The 18,375-nt window shown below is 44.8% G+C and overlaps 1 protein-coding gene across 4 annotated transcripts in view; it reads left to right on the top strand.

Annotated features, from left to right (window-relative positions):
- The window catches only part of Gapvd1 (GTPase activating protein and VPS9 domains 1), a 177,021-nt gene that overhangs the window by 141,946 nt on the left and 16,700 nt on the right, over positions 1-18,375 (top strand). For all 4 annotated transcript variants that reach the window (XM_070521492.1, XM_070521516.1, XM_070521511.1 and 1 more), the window contains exons 18-19: positions 15,341-15,407; positions 17,570-17,684. In XM_070521492.1, coding sequence (XP_070377593.1) covers positions 15,341-15,407; positions 17,570-17,684 — 182 coding nt within the window. The remainder of the gene's footprint in view (positions 1-15,340; positions 15,408-17,569; positions 17,685-18,375) is intronic.

Below are 18,375 nucleotides of genomic sequence, written 5' to 3'. Positions count from 1 at the left end.
ACTACGATGTGCAATAAATTTTTGCTATGCTTTGTATTACCTATTCTGAACCCCATTCACATTTTTTAGGAGTAAGCTGACGCTTCATATTACTGAAACTTAATCAAGGAGTGGAAGACACCAGCCAAAGAACAGCCAACCTTTTTTTCTCTCATTTAATACCCCTTTTAATTTCCTTTTTACATATTCCGTTATGCCCTGATAGCCAATAAACAACATTATTAAAAAAATGCAATCGCACGGGCCCGAAACATATATTTCCATCCTAATTCTTTTGGTCTTTGTCTCCTACTGTCATCATGCACTATCTTGACCACACAGGACTCATTTGGACCCTTCAATTCCTGAAACTGAAAGGATTCGTGAATAACGCTTTAGATACGCCGATGTGTTACGCAGCAGATGTATTCGATTTTAATGGTTTTGTTTGTGGGGTTTCACGTGCCAAAGTGACTCAGGCTATGAGAGATGCCGTAGTGGAGGCATGAAGGACTCTGTAAATTTCGACCACCTGGGGTTCTTTGACGTGTACTAACATCACACAGCAAATGCGCACCTTGTTTTTCGCCTCCATCGAAAAGCGGTTGCCGCGGCCGGGATGCCACCCCTCATCCTTCGGCACAATCGGGCACCCTAACCACTGCATCACCACGGCTTAAAATTGCATTCTGTCAGCCGTAGTCACGTTCGACTAGCATTTAATGAGCTAAACCATTGCTTGCAACAACATCACTGAAAGGCCAACGCGTTGCGTGCACGGCAGGCCTGTGTCCTTGTGTATGCTCAAAGCCAGCGGCGCGTACCATGCAGCGCATTACGGCCAAGAGCGCCACCTATGCCTGGCTTGAAATGGAGGAGCGGCTTCCATCCGCCGTTGGCGTCACCTCTCCCTTCTAGCCACCATAGTGATATGTCATATGTTGCCAATTCAATCTAGTCACGCAGCTGCAGCAATAGAATGGCAGGGGTGTGCTTGTGCTTGGTAATGGAAAGGTCACTTTTGAAGCAGAAAAGAGAGCTTTAGAGGACCAAGTGGTGGCAGCAAAGCATTGTTCATCGGTACTGAGGAACTTGTCAATGCAGGTGTGAAGCAAAAAGACGAACAAGAAAGAAAGTGGCTATGCGTTCTTAATGAAAGGAAATACAAGCCTTGAGCAGACAATTAAAAAACGAATTCAAAAAGAAAATGTTGAAAAAGGTGAAGCATTGATGTCATGTCAATGACGTCTGCATTAGTCATGTATAACCTGCTAGTTAGCTTATACTTATATGTAGTAGCAGTTCGTTCTTGTTTTGTACAGTCATCATCATCATCATCATCTGCTTATTTTATGTCCACTGCAGGACGGAGGTCCCCATTTGCGATCTCCAATTACCCCTGTCCTACGCCAACCGATTCCCACTAGCGCCTGCGAATTTCCTAATTTCATCGCTCCACCTAGTCTTCTGCTGTCCTCAACTGCGTTTCCCTTCTCTTGGTACCCATTCTGTAACACTAATGCTCAAACGGTTATCTAACCTGTGCATTACGTGACCTGCCCAGTCAAGTCAGTCAAGAACGGCGAGCTCCTTGGGCCGAAACCGTAGGCGACGCCCAAGTCGGGACGGGAACGTGGTGACGCTCCGCCAGTTCTTGGGCCCTCTGGACGGCCTTGAATTGCAGTTTGAGGTCCGGGCTTTTGAGGGCTTCTTCCCATTCGGGCTCACTGGAGAGAGGGCCCTCTGGTAACGCAGTACATTGCCAAAGCATGTGCGAAAGTGAGCAGTAGGGTTCTGGGCAGTCTGGGCAATTTGCCGAGATTTCTGAATTGTAGTGGCTTAATAGGCCTCGTGACGGATACGAGTCCGTTTGCAGCATTCGAAACGCGGCCGCCTGCGCGCGCTCGAGTTTGGCGTGCGGGAGCGGGTATTTCATTCTGCCTTTTCGATAGTGTGAGGTTATTTCTTGGTATGTGAGTAGCGGGTCATTAAACTGAATGTCCAGCCCCTCGGAGGCCGTGGGACCGTCGCGGCGGGCGAGTTCTCGCGCACGGTCATGGGCCGTTTCATTGAGGTTGGGTTTTTGCGGGTGGATGTCTTTCCCCATGTGAGCGGGGAACCAGGAGAGGCACCGTTTGCACTCGTTTGAGCTCGCTAGTAATATATGCGCTACCTCTTTCGGTACATTGCCGCTTTCGTAAGCCCGAATTGCAGCACGCGAATCCGTGAGGACATGGGTAAATGTGGGGTCTGCCATGGCGATGGCTACGGCTATCTGTTCGGCTTCAGCGCTGGTGGTCGATTTAACCGATGCCGATGACCGTAACGTTCCGTTGCCGTCCACAACTGCTATCGCGAAAGTTGATGTATTGCCGTACTGGGCCGCGTCAACAAATGCGGTGGCTTCACGATCCGCGTCTGTGCGGTCGAGAATTGCGCGGGCGCGGGCCCGACGCCTACGCACATTGTATAGTGGGTGGACGTTTCTGGGAAACGGTGAGACTCTGTAGTTGTCTCTAATTTCACTCGGTAGGGTAACAGCGTGCTCGAGATAGGGAGATGGGGAAAGATTAGCTTCGCTTAGAATAAGTCTACCGGCTTTGGACGAGGATAGGCGGAGTATTTTCGCCATAGTCTGAGCCTCGATCACTTCGTCGATGTTGTTGTGCATGCCTAGCTGATCAACCTTTGCTGTACTTGCTCTTTGTGGAATGCCCAAGACCTGTTTGATGCTCTTGCGCATGAGTGTGTTTAGTTTCGTCTTTTCTGTTTTCGTCCAGTTGTGGGCAGAGGTGACGTAATTAATATGGCTCATAAGGAACGCGTGGTATACGCGCAGAAGGTTATCTTCGCAGAGACCCTTCCTGCGCCCTGAGACTCTGTTTTGAATGACGTGCTCGGCTACTTTACCCACGCATGAGGTAAGAGAGATAGGGCGTAAATTGTCGAGGTTAAGTGGTTTGCCGGGTTTGGGGATAAGGACCACCGTGGCCGTGCGCCATTGCGTTGGTACCTCTCCTGTTTCCCACACGTGGTTGATGTCTTTAATGAGTAGTGTAATGGCCTGGTCGTCTAAGTTACGTAACATTTGGTTGGTTACTCCGTCAGGTCCTGAGGCCGACCTGCTGTTGAGGTTGTGTAGCGCCTCTCGAACTTCTGCTTCCGTGAAGGCAGCGTCTAGTTCGGGAGTGGTTTCGCACTTTATGCTCGGGTAATCGTTGGGGTGAGCGTCGCCTAATGGAAGGTAACGTTTGGCGATTTCTGCCAGGAAGGACTCTTCTGTTCCCCCTTTCGCTTTATGTAAGTGTAAAAGTCGGTCTAGCGCGTGGCTGTGATTGTCCTTTGTGATTGACCTGCCCAGCTCCATTTTTTTCTTTTGATGTCAATTAGAATATCGTCTATACCCGTTTGCTTTCTGATCCAAACCGCTCTCTTTCTGTCTCTTAACGTTATGCCTAGCAATCTTCATTCCATTGCTCTTTGCACGGTCCTTAACTTGTTCTCGAGCTTCTTTGTCGGTCTCCAAGTCTCTGTTCCATATGTTACCACTTGTAAAATGCACTGATTGTACACCTTCCTTTTCGGTGATAATGGTAAGCTTCCAGTCAGGAGCTGACAATGTCTGCCGTATGCAATCCAACCCATTTTTATTCTTCTATGAATTTCTTTCTCTATGATTAGTTGACCTAGGTAAATGTAGTCCTTCACAGACTCTAGAGGCTGACTGGTGATCCTGAACTCTTGTTTTTTTTCCCAGCTATTCATCATTATCTTTGCCTTCTGCATATTAATCTTCAACCCCACTCTTATACTCTCTTTGTTAAGGTCCTCAATCATTTGTTGTAACTCGTCTGCAGTGTTGCTGAATAGAACGATGTCATCGGCAAACAGAAGGTTGCTGAGATATTTGGTGTCGATCCTTACTCCTAAGCCTTCCTAGTTTAATAGCTTGAATACTTCTTCCAAGCATGCAGTGAATACCATTGGAGAGATTGTGTCTCCTTGTCTGACCCCTTTCTTTATAGATATCTTCCTACTTTTCTTGTGTAGAATTAAAGTAGCTGTGGAATCTCTGTAGATATTTTCCAAGGTATTTACATAAGCGGTCTGTACTCCTTGATTACGTAATGTCTCTATGACTGCTGGTATCTCTACTGAATCAAATGCCTTTTCGTAACCTATGAAAGCCATATAAAGAGGCTTATTGTACTCTACAGATTTCTCTATCACTCTCGATTGTACAGTAAAATGGCGTTAATTCAGATTTCATGGGATCGCAAAATGTGTCCGGATTAGCCGAGCGTCGAATTATCGATGGTACCAAGAGAACAATAAAAAAAATGATGACTACATCAACATGCTTTTATTTACCGAATGAATCAGCAAATCCTGTTTTTATTTTCCACAAGAACTGCATGGAAGCTGCAATTCTCATCATCTTGTGACTGATTAGCACTTGTGCTGACCAAGGCCTTGTGACTTCCTTCTCGATGTGGCCACAGTGCAAGACTCCTGTCTTCATTCGAGACATGCTTTTCACTACCGTGCGTACTTCCTGATTACTTCTAAAGTGAAGCTTTCTTTGCCTTTTCCTTCTACTTCCACCGCTACTCCTGCATGCTGGCGCTGTCTTACATGCCACATTGGGAGGTGGTTGAGAGCACATGGTGGGAGTGCAGGAGAAGAGATAGGCAATTTCAAAGAGCATTCCTTACTTGGAGGGAGTGTGGCCACAATGCCCTCTCCCCACAAAAGCATTGCAGAAGCTTGTGTTTGTGCTGACGTGCAATAGCCCTGAGAGGGAGTAGAGGGAGGAGGTAGAGAATGGGCAGAACTGGATGCCCCACCCATTTAGTCCCTAACGGGCTCGCTAAATGAGTGGACAGCAACTTTACCACTCTTTGCTCGTGGCAGCTCACCTATACGGTGAGCTGCCACAATCAGGCCAGAGGGGGACGCGCGCATGTGTTTCCCCTCTAGCCCGCTTCTGACATAGCGCAGGGAGGGGCAATGCGGTGTCAGAAAGCAGGCATGGTTTGGGGTTTCTTCAATAAAAGAAAGGCTACTACTACAGCAACAGTTGAAGACTGAGTGGATAAATGTTAATTCAATGTATGGTACAGTATGTTTCTATTTCTGAAAAATAAACATTGTGCAATTTTTTCAAGCAGAGAACTGACACAGGGCGTGCAGACACAAAGCCAAAGTAAAGCACCGCAGTGTCAAGATGGCACTCCTCAAGCAGCCACACAGCAAATCAACACTTCTGCACCCGACACAGTATCTTTGTGGCTGTGGTGTCGCTCGAGGTTGTGGGTTCAATCCCAACTGTGGCAGCTGCATTTCGATGAGGAGGAAATGGAGAGATGCTTGTGTACTTAGATTTAGGTGCACATTAGAGAACTCCAGGTGTCCAAAATAATACGGCATCCTCCACTACTGCATGCCTGATGTCATATTGTGGTTTTTGCACGTAAAGCACGTAAAGCACGATAATTTAAGTTTAACACTTCTGCCATGAGGCAATGTGCCGTATGAGGCAAGGACAGTTCTAAACTTCTCACTGTCTATGAACATTGGGGCCCACAACACCACCTCAAGCAAACACGTCTCACTATGTGTTCTGTGTACCATGTGGACAAACACAAGTGGTGCATGCAAGGGGAACATCACCTCTCCACTCTCCTACTGCACCAAGTGCTCAATAACAAACATTCGCCATCAATGTCCCCGCCCATTTGCGTCAATTAAGGCAAACACTACAGAGTGCTTTTCTTACGCCAATCCCCACAGTGCATGGGATCTGCACAATTTTTTTTTGCCAGTGAGCTGACTGGCAACAGATCTTCCGTCCATCACGATATAGCTGTTGGGTTAGATCCCAGCTTATGAGCCACAGTAGAATCACTGTTCATCCTTGACAGCATCCGCCGTGTTTGTGACATCGTGCATGCATTTCATTGAGTCAGAAAGAGACCACTCCTCGCCGCAGTCACTGCAGGCAAAACCGTGGCGTCTATCAATGCAATCATGGATGGTGATTACACAGTTCTGAAGGTATGCAGTCAACGTAATGTCATTTGTGCTGGTAAATGCAAGAATAAAGGCACAAAGAGGCTTGAAGCATTTCGGTGTTCCCGTATGCGTGAATGCCTGTATGGTTCCCACTGATGACTATGGCGACGTGGACTCCAGCGCTTGGTTTTGGTTGGATGCTAGCACCACTTTTGTTCTTTTGCATCGCATATTTGCAGTGCTCAGTGCTTAGTGCGCCTCAATGGTCATCCCAATTAACAGGTGTGTGGCCAAATCCGTCCGAATTAATGAGAGTTTGATGCCATTAACTTAAGCAGACGCTTGCCCAGACCAGACAATGAGTCTGATTTTATGAATTAACGAGGTTTTACTCTATGTATCTAGTGTTGTCAGATGCTACTCAAGTAGAAGAGCTGTTTGGTATGCAAATAAGTTTGGGCAAGTCATTTTGATGGGGGCGAAATGCGAAAACACCCTTGTACTTAGATTTAGGTGCGTGTTAAAGAACCCCAGGTGGTCCACATTTAGGAGTCCCCCACTATGGTGTGCCTCATCATCAGATCGTGGTTTTGGCACGTAAAAGCCCATAATTTAATTTTAATTTTTGGGCTTGTCATGTTTTATACTAGTCAGATGCAACTCATATATAAGACACTTTGGAGTACAAATAAACATTTTTTGCAGTTTTTTCTTGTATGTTTTATGCTTCCTTGCTTGATCCGATAAATATTATAAGCATTTGGATCAACCTTGCGGGTTTCTGCTGAATTCGTTCGTCACATTTGCGGGATCTTGTCCACTGAAGCTAAAGCATGATTGCGTTGAAGTTTAATAATTTGTAGCTCTCTCACATTGCTAGGGTTAATTAATTTTAAATGCAGTCAAACCTCGATATAAAGCCGAGACCACACGTACGCTTGCGGACGCGTGCAAGCTCGCATCTACGTGCCTTGCGCCTGCCATGTCTTGCGAGGAGTAGTGGTTTGTATCCACAAATACACGCAACAGCGCGCGCTCACTGTGCTCATTCACAGACACTTTGGAAAACGTCACTTCGTACTTTGTTATTGACAGTGTTTCAAAATGCTTCGATATCTATGAAAGTAATTGTTATATTTTTATAGTTGTGAGATCACAAAGAGGAAAGGTTAAGCACTTTCTCGCATGAGATCAATCTGCTTTGCTGAGAGCTGAATGTACCGTGCCGTAGTTGCGTAGCCAGGTGCGGCAACGCGAGGCAGCCCAAGTGCACGATAACAGAGAGGAGCTATTCACCAAGATTACGCCGCGTTTCAACGCGTATGAGCCGTGCCGCACTGTCTGCACATACGTAGGTGCGCAGATGCGAGCTTGCACGTGTCTGCGAGCTTACATGTGGTCTGGGCTTAACGAACCACTATTTAACGAAATTCACGATGTAACAAACTATTTTTATTCCTCAAACTTAGTTCCATTGAAAACCGCATATTTCTTTTTCACGATTTAATGGCGTATTTTCATGACATGGTTTTGATTTAACGAAGTATTCGGCCATTTCGAGCATGTACTTGGAGCCTTGTATGGCTGGTAAATCTAGCAAGAAACTATAAAAATGTCAGAAGAGGAAAAATTTATTTGCAAGCGTCCTTCCACATGAAAAGCTTGAGCTGCAAATACGCCATCGAGGTGCGCATGCCAGGATGCAGTATGCAGGAAACAGCACTGCACCATTTGTCGCGTAACAACTTGCGGAGGCCGTAGGGTGCCCAGCAGCTCAGAGCGCTCAGGGAAACACGAGAGCTGACGATTCCTTCAGCGCAGGGGAGGTGGGGAAGGGACGAGTGCGCGGTAACGTGACCAAGCACACACTAGAGGTAGAAGAGGGTAGTGGGGACAGGAGACACGCACCTATCCGCTCTCTCTTCCTGGCGCATGTCTCGTCTCCTCTCCTCTACTCATCCTGTAGCTACACATGGCTGCCCATATGTGGGCCACGTCTTTGATGTAATCTTCGTCAAGTGCAAAGGCGAGCTGTTGGTGCCTTCATGCACACTTTGTTCTTGCGTGTCTAGTGTTAAGATAGCGTAATCTCATGTTTCCAAGGCATGATGTGAATAGTTTGCTCACGTTGTGACAGCGATAAAACTACGAACTTTGCTTTGTGTAGTTGCCTCTGTTATCGCTATTAATGCCCCGCCTTTCTGGCAAAACTGCGGTATTTCTCTAACGAATTTTGGTATCTTTTTGCTGTTTTGCTTTTAATTTGAGGGCACTATCTGATGATGGTTGTGGGCAGTAAACGGGATTGGTCATGCCATCCAAGATTTACGGCACTGCTTGACACAAAATGCTAATCTCAGGCACCGCAAGGCACACCGATGCAGTGCTCTTGACGCGATCTGCACCGCGTGTGCTAGCACTCATAAGCATGCTGTTATGGCCCAACCTTCTTGCGATTTATTTATAAGTGATTGCTGACAAGATACTATCCACCAGGAATGTTCTGGGAATTCGTGAAATTATTTTTGCTGCTGAAACTTTGAAACCTCGAACTAATGAAATTCGCAATTTAACTAAGCTTTTCGCTGCAAGCACGGCTTTGTTATATTGAGGTTCGGCTGTAGTTGCTGTAAAAGTTGGCATCTTATGGTTTTCTGTTTCAAAATTAAGATTCCTGTTAAACTGCTCCAAATAATTTGGTGCTCCAAGATTGTATTCCCCCTCTGCCCCCCATAACCTACTCTAAATTTGGATTTTCCTGCTCCATAAATTGCTCCAAATCCTAGTTCAGCGATTGCACCCCTGGCTAGGGCTCGTAACCACATTGACTACTGCAAAAAAATTTCTATCAAAGTCCATACCAGAAGAACTTATTATCAATTATATGGACACATCAGGCAAATTTTCACAGTTGCCATCAGCGTAATGTTCAATATAAACTCGAAGTGCTCAATAAGAATGAGTGGTGGCTGCGGGTGCTAGGGAAAACGGGTAAGGGTGACCTGAGAAGGATGGTGGCTTGATGTGCACCTTCTTCCCGCGTACCACATTTTGGATATCTTGTGATTAAGTGCGCATCTCCTCCTCTTGCCTGGCTGTGACTACGCATGGCTGTCTGCGTTGTGGGGTCTGATGTGGGATTCTCACACCGTACTCTTGGGACAAAGGAACGACAACACAGTAGTGCAAACAATCACAAGGGCATTTATTGCACCTTGCATACATCAATGCCTGCTAGCCGAGTTGCTATCCACGAAACATGCCGATGGGTGCGCGACAAATCTAGAAGTCCGACTTACCGTGACCGCAAGCGAGCGAATATGTTCACCCCATGCTGGATCCCAACGCCTGGTCGTTCGCGTGTATAGTCACGCAAATCGTGGCGCGTTCGAAGGCGGCCACGCGAGACGGTCTCGCCGAAGCATCGGTCGGCGCGCGGCACGGCATGTCCGTCACGCTCGCTTCCCGAACCCAAAGAGGGAGCGCCTCGTCTCTCCCGCACCCAAGTAACCGCGCAGCGGCGCGACGCTCGCGCCATCTCTCGCACCACGCTTGTACCACTCCAACGCCGCGGCCCACGCGGCGACGCCGCACAGAGACGCCGCACGGAGACGGGGCTATGCGGGAAAAACATCAGGGGAGGCGCGAGGGTCGCGCATCCCCACAGCGTGGACGTTCCTCCTCTCCTCCCGCCTTTCTGTCTGTCTCATTTTGCAATTATGTTTTAACCAGAAATTGGCAGTGAAAGCGTATTTACTAGAAAGCTAAGGTAGCAGTCGCCTTGCAGCAGTTGCTTGCCTACATGCACTCTGATCATATGCAGGGAGCCTGTGACGTTGAGGTAATGCTTAAGCTTGCTGCCGAAACAATCTTAGCTTTTTTTTTTTTCCTCATTTGTTTCCATTTGTCCTGCGACTGGGACAAAAACAATAAACAGGGAGGGGGGGGAGGGGGTTGCACAGAGGTATTGTGGGAGAATTGGCTTGGGTCATTGTGCTCTTTACACTGTGACCATTGCGACAGAGGAAACTGGGCAAGTTCAGTGATCGTAACCTGCTGTCATGCCTACCAAAGTCACCCCTCACCTTATATGCGAGGCTCACAGGGTCAGTAACTGTTTCAATGTGGCAGCACTGGCACCGTACTTTTGCAAATCAAGTTGCTAAACAGCAGTGCAAACTGTAGCAACTATTCGACTTCAGGCAAAACAGTAATTGCCACAACACCAATACAAAGAGTAGGCCTTTTATCATCGTCGTCAACGAGACATTGACAGAATAAAACGTCATCTCCAAACGGGAACCCATGCAAAAGAAGAGTCCCCTGGTGGAACGATGACTGTAGGCAGGCACGAAAAAATCAAAACAAAGCATGGGCCATTCTTCATCGATATCCTAATGCAGAAAGCCTTATTGTAGTCAAACAGATAAAATCTCGGGGAAGGAGCACACGAAAGCAAGCAAGGAGGGCAAGCTGGGAGAGGTTTCTTTTCGGTATTAATTCATACACACAGGAGGTGAAAATATGGAGGCGGGCTGAGAAAGCTGAAGGGGCAGCAAATCCATCCGTTGCTCTTGGTAACGGATTGATTGTATGGTAAATGTAGTCCAAATGAACCCTTTAACCAGCCTTTCTGCGTTTCTGAGCTGAAATCTTCCTTAAAGGGCCCCTCACCAGGCCCCATAGCAAATTTTGGTTATGGTTATATGCTGTTACATGTCCTCTATGGAGTGTTCTGCTGCAAAAATTTTTCGACTCAATAATAGCCGAGATAGAAATATTTCAGTGCTGCGAAGCCATGATTTCAGCAAGTGGGCTCCAGTGCATAGCGAGACCCCCTCTCCACTCGCCCCCATCTAGGTTTCGGCAGCAAAATTCCTTCCCTGCGTTTTCCCATGCCGGACCTCGAGTATCGTGTGACACATATGTCACAAGCTCCGCCTTCACCGCCCCCCCCCCCCTTTTTTTGATGTGCATTTTCGTTAGCGGCGTTGCGTGCGAGCTGTTGTAATGTCTCATCTCGTGCAGTGCACGATTTTGTGCACCATGCACAAGGACACATCACCAGCGGTACAATTCAGTGCTACAAGAATACTGAGGCAGAATGAGCTGATCGCAAAGCATGATCACATGGCTGGAACACGGTAGAAAATGGCATAGTTTTGGTACCTGCACACATGACCACGCGACCGTGGGAACAAGCAGACGAAGCGGAAGTACATCTCTCTTGCTTCGGTTGCGAAGTAAAGCAAGAAAGATGCAGACATTCCGTTCATGTGTTTTATATTTCTCTAAACTTCAATTCGCCAATTCAAGCGACAGATCATACAAATAACAAATAGTGCCTTGAATAATTCTCGAAGTCACGTGTCACCACGAGTGACATCATACTGCAGACTCGGATACATGACGTAGTCGCGTCCCTGCGACTACGTCATCCTCTGGCTTGGAGCGCGGCAGCTGCGAGGAGAAGGAAAAACAGCGTTTGGTTTAAAACTTCAGATCTTTCCGTGGTGTATAGCGATGTAATACTTTGCAGACACGATCGTTATCATGCAATGTATGCTCTGCGCTTGTCAGCTCAAAATGACCAGACCTGGTGAGGGGCTCTTTAAATGCATGTCAGAATTCTGCTCCGGGTCCCGACAGAGTTATGTACAAGATGATTAAACACCTTCACACCTTACTCACACTCTTTATTACTCTCAGGGCCGCTGGGCATCTTCCGTTCTCATGGAAAGAAACTTTTGTCATACCTGTGTTAAAACAGGGCAAAGATCCCACCTCAGTAATGAGCTATTGTCCGATAGCGCTAACAAGTAGCCTCTGCAAGTTGTTTGAAAAAATGATAAATTGTCACCTTCTACTTTACCTTGAATCAAACAAAATGCTTGATCCGTACCAATGCGGATTCAGAGAAGGGCAGTCAACAACTGGCCACCTCGTGCATGTTGAGGCCAATATTGGTGATGCTTTTGTCCCTAAGCAATTCTTATCCATTTTCCGTGACATGGAAAAGGCCTAAAATACCACGTGGCTCCGTGGAATCCTCCGAGATCTGTCATGAATGGGCATCAGGGGGAACATGTATAACAATATTGAGAGTTACTACCTCTCGAAACATACTTTCCGCATAAAAATAGGCAACACACTTTCTCCTTCATTTACATGGGAAGCTGGGGTACTCCAGGGAGGAGTCCTCAGCTGCACGCTTTTTATTGTGAAGATAAACACGCTTCGTTATTCGCTGCCTCCAGCCATTTTCTATTCTGTTTACGTAGACTACATGCAGATAGCTTTTAAATCCAGTGGCCTTGCAGTCTGCTAGAGGCAAGTCCAGCTTGGGTTAAAGAAAGTATCCAGATGGGCAGATGAAAATGGATTTAAGATCAACCCACATAAAAGCTCCTGTGTCGTTTTTTCAAGAAAGAGAGGGTTGCACCCTGGCCCTTCTACGGAACTTCAAGGACAGCACATTCTGTGAACAAAGAACACAAACATAAATTCCTAGGTGTCATACTCGATCCAAAACTAAGTTTTATCCCTCACATAAGATACCTCAAGGCCAAGTGCCTGAAAACAATGAACCTATTGAAGATTCTCTCTCACACCAACTGGGGCAGGGACAGAAAATGTTTATTGAATCTCTACAAGAGTCTTGTACGATCGCATCTCGACTACGGTGCTATGGGGTATCAATCTGCTACACCAAGTGCCCTAAAAATGCTTCACCCTGTTCATCATTTAGGAATACGCCTGGCCACAGGAGCTTTCAGAACTAGCCGAGTACAAAGTCTCTATGTAGAGTCCAATGAGTGGTCACTCCATCTGCAAAGGTCATTGTCCAGTTTCACGTATTTTCTGAAAGCACACTCTAACCCTTAACATCCTTGTAACGAAACAGTAAACAATACGACTTGTGCCGCACTTTTCCACAATTGTCCAACAGTGAGAGAGCCTTTTTCGCCGCGTGTGTGAAGCCTCAGTGAAGCAATGGCTGTCCCACTTTTTGAAAACCTGCTAATGGTTCCAGCCAAGCTATTACTACCGTGTATGTGGCAGCTAATAGATTACAACATGTCTTTTGTCGAAGTTACAAAGAATGCCCTAGTAATACACATAAAAGCACACTTCCTAGAACTTCAGTCAAAGTGCTCATGCCCAGAATTCTACACAGATGCTTCATAGTCGCATGCTGGCATTTCTTATGATGCAGTTGGCCCATCCTTCTCAAAATCAGGCTGTTTGCACCTCGAAACAAGCATCTACACAATGGAGGCTTATACACTCTTGTCAGCTGTACAGCACATCAAGGAAACAAAACTAGAAAAAGGAATAATATTTACAGATTCATTGAGCGTCGTCAAGTCCTTAATTTTTCTACGAAAGAATAAAAATCCTGTTGTTACTGAACTTTATTCAATCCTTCGCGCTTCATACGCATCTCATCAGCATGTATTTAATTCTTCCATAGCTGTACCTGTTGTAGATTTAAAGCCCTTCATACGCAAGAAACTGAGAGGCCATTGGCAACGTACGTAGGACACTGAAAAGCTTAATAAACTTCACATTATTAAGGCAAATCTGGGGAACTGGCCACCCATAGAAAGGTATGACAGACTGAGGTTATTTTCTGCTGCCTTAGGATAGGTCATACTTTTGGCACTCACTCCTACCTATTAACCGGTGAAGATCCTCCTGTCTGCGATAAATGTGGTGAGATACTTGCTGTCCTTCACGTCTTGTTAGAGTGTTGAGAAATAGAAGCTCAACAAAAAAAAGTACTTTTCCACGGCATACAGACATGTTCCCCTCCACCCTGCAATGTTTCTCGGCATTGAACCACTATTTGACAATAAGTTAGTTCTAACATTTCTATGAGATGTTGGCACATTGCATGTTATCAGACCATCGTATACATAGCACATCCTCTCACTAGAAGCTGCTGCTGCGACAGCATTTTTGTAAAGTACATACCTCCAAGCCCTCGCGGTCAAGGGCTCACAGTCAGGTACTAGTGCTACTGTTACTCACTCATTCAGTACATAATCCCTTGGTAACAGAACCTTTATGTTCATAGTATACACCACTAATCATTGTGATCATTTTAATACCTTTGCATTTTACACACTTTACAGCGACTAATTTTAGGCCTCTCTGCAGCCAAGTTACATGTACCAATCACATCCTGATTCACAAACCTGACATTTGTCATTTTCCACCATCAGCACTTCATTTATTATCGTTTGCTTGGCGCTCTTTGGCCATATCTGGCCCTTGCACCAATAAAATCCATACATCATCATCATCATCACCATCACAAAACGTCATCTTGACATATAGTGAAGAGCAGTTGTGGAACATGTCAGAAAGTAATGTTTACCAATACCAAGCTGCACTTATTTTATAAGGGCGTTTCCTTTTTTTTTCTTCCCCCCCCCCTCCCCCATTAGATTAAGAATGAACAAAGATTTTTAAGACAGTCGTCGACCAAGTTTTTGGAAATCAAAAACTCGGACGTGCTGGATTATTGAGACATCACATGGTGCTGCCATATGTGTGACAATGCCCAAAATTTCAGGCGCCCTACAGCACATCATTGAATCTTTTACAACAGAGTGAAAACTTGGTCGCTACTACTAGCACAAAGAGCAAGATTTTTTGGGGCCATCAGCTCCTTAAATCGAAAAGGACGCATCTGGCCTACTCAATTTCCCAGTCAATCCAGTAGTTCCTAAGTCAATGACAGAAACCAAGTCAAGCTTGGCTGAGTATGATGCAATAAAATAAAATTTTCTCATCTGAATTGTTTTAATTGTCTAACTTTAAGCCATTTTAGTTAGCCCTTCCATGCCTGAAAAACCATTCAGCAACTATGTCAGTATATTGGATTGTAGGTGTAGTTGTATTGCTTCATTATTCTTCTTTTAATATTATCAAGACCTGCTTAATTTTCACACGCAGAGGGATAGACTGTAAGCAGGCAGACACGACCGGATGATAAGCAGACAACAGAGCGCAAATGGACGCATTCGCAATGTTGTTTGCCTTCCCTATTTGGCCAGAAATGCTCATAGCCCCAGCAGTGCTGTGGTGAACCGTATAGATAACATATACACACGTGGTGGCCTGTGTTAACGTTTATGACTGCAGGCTTTATTTATTGAATAAGGTGATCCAAATTTCTGGAGTCCCACACTATGGCGTGCCTCATTATCAGATTGTGGTTTTGGTGCATAAAACCTCATAATTTAATGACTTGTTGTTTTGATAAATCTTGCTGAAAGCCTCAGTGATGGGATTTGATGATATTTGCTGAAACATGAATGTACGTTTTTCTTTGTAGGCTCAATTGGTGGAGCAGTTTTTGCAATATTTATTTCAACAAATGGAAGTAGACCCAACATGGCAAAGTAAGTATCTTGCTGCTTCTGCTGCTGCTTTTTTTGTGGCCATAGTGATTGACTTTCATGGAAAATAAACTTTACTAACTAAAAGCATTCCAAAGTGTGCATGCAATCTCTGTGTAGTGTAGTCACTGAATGCAGTGTGCATGTACGACTTTTCATTGTCATAATGGCAGTAACAGCAGAAACTACTGGTTATGCAACTTTTGAATAGTGCTATGCAAAAGCCTTGTTTACTACACAAAGTGGTTGTGCTGGGGCATTGGCACTGGTTTGAAGGGCAGCTGGGCACAACTACTAACAATACTAGTAATTGAGTGGAAACCACCATTTTTGTTGTAGTGTGTTGCAATGGGCTTGTAGCATATGGCATGCATGCTGTCATGTTACTTGTTGTGTCATGTCACTTGTCATGCCATGCATACAGTCACTTGTTCAACATATGAAAGTTGCTAAAAATAAATGGTGAATGTAAAATGCAGCAACTTACCAGGGTGGCACACCGCCGTTTTTGCTATTGGGCAGCATTGACGAGGTCTCCCTCTTCAGGTTTTCTTTTTATCCCTGGTGGTGATAAAAATTGAAAAATGCTGTACTTTAACCCAATCCGTATGGTTTTTCACTTGGCACTCTGCATGTTCAGCCTGTCACAAATTAAAATATTTAAAGACTATGCTGTTTGGCATAAAGCTGTTACCTTCGCAGTTCTCACTGCTAAATGTCTTGCTCAATATCTCCCAAAATATGTCACTGCATTTAAATGCAGCATTGGCCTTCAAGCTTGCACCTTTGCAGCGATGCTTTGCACCGTTTGGATCTGTCGTATAATTACTGCCTGAGTTTTAAACCTATATTTTACATAAAGGTGCTCATTCATAATTATCTAAAGAAGTTTCAGGTTGAAAGTACAACTTCATTAAGAGGAAGCTTTAGCTTAAGCCCAACTTCCCTGTTTTCCTGTTTAAGAACATAGGAAATGAATAAATGCTCTCTTGGACATTGACTGAATCAGTTTGAATAAAATTTATTTGAGTTAAAAGCCCAAAGCTATTAAGTGATAGCAGCAAAGTTTTGGTTGAGACACGTTTAATTATTAGAATTTCTCAAATTGCAGAATATGAAGACTTGTAGCTACATTGAGACTGGAAGCAACATTATCATGACCAGAGGTGCAGCAGTCATTTTTGTAAAATAAAATAAATCACGTTTGTGGGACAAGCAATTTCTACAAAAAAAAAAAAAATCTTTGAATGTTTGCAACATGTCAGTGTGAACATACTGCTTGTGAGAGGGAGTGGGCCTTCACATATGAGATTGAGTTCTGTTTTCTTCCATAGACTTGCTTAACTACTGACTCAACAGCCATTGAAGCCTTCTATGTATATAAGCAGTCAATTTGAAATTGCGTTAAACAGTTGGTTTCAAGTCCTCCAAGATGCCTGTATGGCATGGTTATTAGCCATGTACAGCGCACAGTGCTTGTGGTTTGTTTGTTTGTTTGTTAGTTTCTTTCTTTCTTTCTTTCTTTCTTTCTTTCTTTCTTTCTTTCTTTCTTTCTTTCTTTCTTTCTTTCTTTCATTTAGTTCTCATCTTCTCTCACTGTGCCCACCACCTTGGGCAGTCTAGTTTATTAAGTACACATGCCTAGTATTTTTATGTAATAGTCTTGTACAGCAGTTTGCTGCAAAGCTCTGGTGCTTTTTTAACTTTCACAAAGAATTTTCATCCTGACAAATCAGTCTGTGGAATTCCGCAATGTGGAGAAAGGTTTGTGACAGGAAAAATTGACATCTACTCGTATGTAGCATGCAGCTACTAAGGAAACCCACACGGGTTTCCTGGAAACAAAGCTTCATAGTTTAAGAAAAATTCGTCCTGGCCCAGGATTGGAACATGGTACCAACGCCTTTCCAGGCCGGTCGCTCTACCATCTGAGCTAACCAGAAAGCTAGCAGATCACAATGCAAGGGCAAATTAATTGACAACTCAAAAGCACAAGGACACTGAATCCTGTCATAAAGCCATAGTGCAAACAAGCATGATTGTGTTATTCTTTATTTGTACTTGCGTATGCCTTATTTTTATTCTGATTTTCGTGTTGATGTCTCTAGTGTCAGAGTATTACTGTGCTCAGGTGATTTTCTTATATTGTTGTCTTGTGCTTGCAGTGGCCAGTGACATCCAGATAAACCTTGCTCAGCACACAATCGAAAGAGCTATCATGAGTCAAATATATGTTCATGCATTGTACCCCAATGGAGATGGAGATGTCCTCAGAGATCAGTAAGTAACCAGTGGCGCATTGTCCTACTTTATACACATATATATTCAGTGAAACTCGAGAAGCCTCTAGCTTATTAATCTAGCATATACACTAATTCATTTCATTTCAAAAGAACAGCTAATATCAGGATAAATTGTGCTGATGTTTTATATATGAATAGCAGAAAGCTTCAGATAGCCTATATAACATTTTTTAATTATTTGAAAAATGTTTTGCTACCTTGCACTTTTAAGTCCACTCTTGTAAAAAAAAAGTCGCAGTTTCGCCCGAAAGGCGAAGCATCGATTGCAATAGCAATTTAGCGGACAGCTGTACTAAGTAAGGATAGTAGTTTTGTCGGCCGTATAGACTTGTAAACATAGGCATACTAACTAAATTAACAAGCATGGTGTCATGCGCGCACAAGCCAACATGAACACATCTCACTCGATGACTGCAGATACTCGCTGTTAAAACACTGCAGTGAGGAAATGCGGCAGCAGCAGCGAGCAAATTGAGCTTCGTGCAGCCACGTGCATCAACGTGAAGTAGGCTGCATAAAGACAGTGTAGCACGAACTCTGTACCCATCGCAGATGAATTTCAAAATACAGCAGCCTAACCAGGCACACGCGGTCGCCCGGACCGCTCGGAGTAAAGTGCGCCCCCCTTCCTACCCTCTGCCTGAAGACTTGCACGTGACGGAAGGCGG

The sequence above is a fragment of the Dermacentor albipictus genome, chromosome 1 (assembly GCF_038994185.2).
Source record: "Dermacentor albipictus isolate Rhodes 1998 colony chromosome 1, USDA_Dalb.pri_finalv2, whole genome shotgun sequence".
NCBI classification, from domain to species: Eukaryota; Metazoa; Arthropoda; class Arachnida; order Ixodida; family Ixodidae; genus Dermacentor; species Dermacentor albipictus.
Note: the sequence above shows the minus strand (reverse complement) of the source record. Positions and strands in the feature narration are given on the sequence as shown.